The sequence below is a fragment of the Amphimedon queenslandica genome, unplaced genomic scaffold (genome assembly GCF_000090795.2).
Source record: "Amphimedon queenslandica unplaced genomic scaffold, v1.1 AMPQUscaffold_11249, whole genome shotgun sequence".
Classification (NCBI taxonomy): Eukaryota; Metazoa; Porifera; class Demospongiae; order Haplosclerida; family Niphatidae; genus Amphimedon; species Amphimedon queenslandica.
Genome location: NW_003548508.1, coordinates 3,919 through 8,860, shown reverse-complemented (window position 1 = coordinate 8,860; position 4,942 = coordinate 3,919). Strand labels below are relative to the sequence as shown.

General features: G+C 32.7%; 1 protein-coding gene across 1 annotated transcript; it reads right to left on the bottom strand.

Moving 5' to 3' along the window:
• Positions 1-1,157: 1,157 nt before the first annotated feature.
• Positions 1,158-4,934, bottom strand: LOC109589495 (uncharacterized). Its single transcript, XM_020005569.1, has 7 exons — positions 4,377-4,934; positions 4,225-4,324; positions 4,121-4,180; positions 3,902-3,991; positions 2,780-2,905; positions 2,337-2,732; positions 1,158-1,806 (listed from the first exon to the last, which is right to left on the bottom strand). Exons 1-7 carry the CDS (start codon positions 4,842-4,844, stop codon positions 1,196-1,198), a joined length of 1,851 nt encoding a protein of 616 aa, XP_019861128.1. The 5' UTR covers positions 4,845-4,934; the 3' UTR covers positions 1,158-1,195.
• Positions 4,935-4,942: the final 8 nt, after the last annotated feature.

The window sequence follows — 4,942 nt, the reverse complement described above, 5'->3', positions numbered from 1 at the left end:
GCAATAAAGTAATTTTTTGGTTTCATTGTTTTTAGAAGTCACAAGAGGTACAGAGCGAGAAGCACTGTAACTGTTGATAATTTACTACAAAACACTTTTGTGCCGACATTGTATACGCTTTAACTAGGAAAATGTTATACCATGCAATGCTACTAATACTAAAAAAAATTTACACTGTGATACAGTGCTCCATGGACAAAAAGAATAAGCGTAACAGGGACAGGGGAAAATTGGGACGGCGTGACTACATAAATAAGCCAATAAATATGACAAGTTTTAAGCAAGCAACAGAAAAGAAACAGTCCAATATATAAGGAGCAACAGAATATCCTTCACCGTGTCTTTCCCTAAGGGTTTCTTTGAATAGTTTAAGCGCTATCTCCCTTTTTCTTTCGTTGCTGTCAGCCATCTTGACTATAAAATTTGCATTATTACGTCACAAAAATTATAACGAGGAGTGTTTCAAGCAGTTTATACAGGACTCAATGAATCACGTGATCCCGTTTCCAATCCCTGTTCCGTGTATTATATCCCTAGTCACACTAAAAGCTAAAACAGTCTATGGCTCTGTTGATCCTTCAATTACCTACAAACTGTTGTGTCAAGCTTTTCTCATCACTGAGCTGTCTAGCATGAGTATATACACAGATATATACACAATGATTATAATTAATAAAGGAAATCAGTGCAGGTCCCATATTAAGATAAAATGAGCTCACTTCTAACTAGATTTCTCTCACTCCATTACTACATCCTAGTGTCTAGTTGTTTTTTTACTTTTTAACTAACAAACCATGCAGATATGAATATTGTTCATAACCTACCTATGATTATCATTGTGTATATAGAGGCTTTGGCTCCAACCATAATCTCTCTCTCTCTCTTGTCTCATAGCTTGTAAGTTACCACCAGATTGTTTAACTAGTTTACCAGCTGGTGCCTCTCTCTTAAGACAGGCTGATATACCGCTTGCTCAGGGACGACACTGTGATTGAGGGGAGGGGACAAAGGACCATCATAATAGTTCTGATTATGATAAATTAATGATTGTTTATTACTATTATTATTATTATTATTATTAATTTATTATTATTATTATGTATTTACTTGTTTTTGTACATGTTCATCATAAATTTTGTGAATTGATCAGTCAGCAATATTCATAAGAAAGCAAAATAGAATTGTTATTAATTAATTAATCGTAAAATATTACTCTATCTTTTATAATATTATAGTCATGGTGTTCTGTACATGTGTCTTTTTGTTTCGGATCTAGAGTGAGCTTTATATTTTTATTAATTGATAACGATTGAAGAATTAGTGATATTCCATCAGACGATATTGAAGTGCCTCTTACTGATAATCTTGTTAATGTTGAATTTTTGATAATTAGTTCAGAAAGAGAATGAGCACTAACTGAAGTAATATCAGGATTACTACGAAAAACTAATACTAAAAGTGTGTTATTGTGTGTTTGTAGTACGTTTGTAATATCAGCAACTGCTTTGTCATCAATGGAGCAGTTAGTAATATATAAATTTAATAATGATTTGTTATTAGCCAGTAAGTTACATAAGGATGAGATGCAGTCCTGTGTTAGTTGAGTGTCTTGTATTTTCAAGAGCTTCACTTTTTTATTTTGTAATAAAACTGGCAACAGATCACACACAATGTCAGAAGTTGATTTAATGATGACAATAGTCGTATGTTTGTATGTTAATAGAGAAACTGCTTCTTGACATTGTATTAAAGATGGAGAGGTCAGTTGAACACCATCATCATACCACCTAATTGCTTTAGGTTTTCCTGAATGCATAAACAATTATAATTATTGTGTTATCAAGTATACCGTAAATGTTCAAATAAAGGCCGGGCTTGAATAAACGCCTGGTACTAAGAATCTTCAAGTATAGATGCGCATATCTTACTCAATATAAGTACCACAATCTTTAGAGTGTCCCAAATGGCCTAACTTGTTAAGCTGAGTGCCTTAAACCTGGAGGTCTGGGTTCGAATCTCAGTTTTACTTTTTCTTTTTTTATTTTATGCAATTTTTTTATCCTGGAAAGAAATAAACGCCCGGGCTTTTATTTGAACATTTACGGTAATTCCCTTTTATCATATTTTTAATGGTGAATTAAGGCAAGCAACACTTATGTATAGCTGTTTATTCTTTAACGTATAAAAATTGATACATAAAAGTACAATTTTTGTGTTCTGGAACACCTTAATTTTCATTGATTTTTAAACTACAGAATTAAAATTGCAGATCATGGATAGTATCGGTTACACTAAAAATACTCTATAGATTATTAGTACATAAAAATGAATCTTACCATGTTTCTTGTTTCGAAGTTGATCTAGCAGAAATGAATCTTGTTCAATTAATGATAAAAAGAGACTTGCTCTCTCAACATTGCTCCTTGTCTTAATTTCCTTGATTTGAGGTATGTCAACATTTTCTGTCATTGCATAATGAAATAGTTCAAGTGATTCCAATGTTGACAGTTCACTCTCTTCATCTTTTTTAATAAAATTAATATAAACAAATCCCTCTTGATCAGTATCTATTGATCTTGCTAGCCACCATCCATTTGTATGCACTTCCTTGATCTCAAGTTCCTCTCCTTTCTTGAATGAAAGCTGACCACTTTCTCTTGCCTCCCAGTCCTCAATAGCTATATAAACTGGTCCTTTTGGTGGATCTATCGATTGTGTGGACTGATCCTTTCCTAAAATACCAGTACTAGTCATTATGTTAATATAATGTAAAACATACTAAGAGTAATTGAAGTTTCTTTCAGTTGTTGTATATTCATTAATAATATCTTTTCCTGTAACTGTTCTATCTCCTTTTTTCTTTCAATTAATGTTTTCTCTGCTCCAATTAACGTTTCTTCTATTCCTAGTCATTAATAATAATCATAATCATTAAACAAACAATAATTATTGGTCGTAACTTAAACAAACATTAACTCTACTATTTGTGACCATAATTAACAAAAGGTACCTTATGGCGGGTAGTGAAATTTGTCTTTCTAGCCTAAGAAATCCAACTTCCTGAGCCCCATTTATCATAAAATTACTCCACAGGATGCAAAAAGTTACCATGAAACTTTTAGAAACAATGATTGTCTAACAAAGCACTCACAGGTTGATATTTGCCATTATTAAGATCAATTTTAAAATCCGCCATAAGGGCCCTTTTGTCAATTATGGTCACATTTATCAATGGAAGGACCAGTATTGGTACTGAGTATATACAATCATCCTAATTTTAACAAATTAATGTACAAGCAATAATGATACTTTAAACACAGCATTACTGTATTGTCATTATACAGTATTAAATGTGTGTATACCATAAGCCACATAGTTTCGAGGCAATAAACTTTGCAAATCAGGTCACAAGTCTTTTTTCACAAATTAACTTTTGTAGTTCTTAATTTAAAATACATGTGCTTATAGGTTGATATGGATAAATTTATGGAATTAAATTTTGTGGATACAAAAAATCCACGAAAACAGCAAAAATTGTACCCTCGAAATTAAGTGGCTATAGACCTTTCCCACCAATGCAGCGTTTAGCAATGAATATCATTAACGAGCCGCCATTTTGTGGGATAGATGTACAGTGATGGATGGACTAAAAGCACTATTTCTTTATTTTCTCCATAACAACTGCAAAAGCAAAGACCAAATTGCAGTATGATAACTAAAATTATACAACAAATGTGCAATGAGCATTTCTGTGTGAACTAGAGCTTGTATTTAAAAGGAAAATGGGAAAAGTCACTTTTTACTCATTTGTCTCTGTACTTCTATCCCACAACATGGCGGCTCGTTAATGATATTCATTGCTAAATGCTGCATTGGTGGGAAAGGTCTATACAGTATATACCTGTTTTGCTTTGAAGAGATGACCGTAAATGATCTATTTCCATTTGCATTGCCTTTGTCATCTTCTTTTTACTCTCTTCCTTCTCAGACTCTAAATAATTAAAATGAACCAATTAAATAATTAGAAACAACAATTCAGCTACATCATGTATTTATTCAAAATTTATGAACATGACAATATTCATAGATATCATGTCTCAAAACATGAATGTCATTATACCTGATGATTGTATTGATGACTTATTGCTTTCATCAACTTCTCTACCTTCATATGAGATACCTTTAAATTATCAATAATTATAATTAATAATAATTAGTATATACCTAATGTGTCTATTGTATCCTTCAATTTAGCATTCTCCTCAAGTAAATCATCTCTTTCGCTCTCTACCATCTCCAGTTTCTTCATTAGACTCTTCACCTCCTATCAAATATTAAAGTATACTATTAATTTATATACACTTACATTCACTAACCTCATCGATTGCATGTTCATCATACACAGTATAGTAACCAATAGTTAAACTAATCAATCCCATCTCCTTTAGCATATCAATGTTATCTCTAGCTGTCACTAGTAAACTCTCCATCAGATAATGAGGAGCATAACAAGTAACAATGATGGAGTTCCCTTCCTTGATCACTACCACCTCCACTTGATTATCCTTGAACGTTTTCCATAGGAGGGCTCTGATACTGGACAGAGAATGCTCACTTGGATTCCATTTCAGAACAAACTTGATCGTCTCACAAGTGAGGAGAGAAGAGGATAATCTCTTAAGCTGACGATCACAAAACATTGTTAATTTGTTCTCACAGAATTCATCCAAGTGTATCTGATAAGCTAATATCATGTCTCCAGCATCTTGTATTGAGTATTTGTTCACTATAGTCTCCAATAGAGCAACGTTTGTGATAGAACACTCATCCTCAATCACTTCCATTACATCATCAAAGCTATTGGCATCTTTCAATCGAGGCTTTAATTCTGGACGACACCTTCCAAGGAATGATTTAAGATGATCAACAGAAGGAATTGATT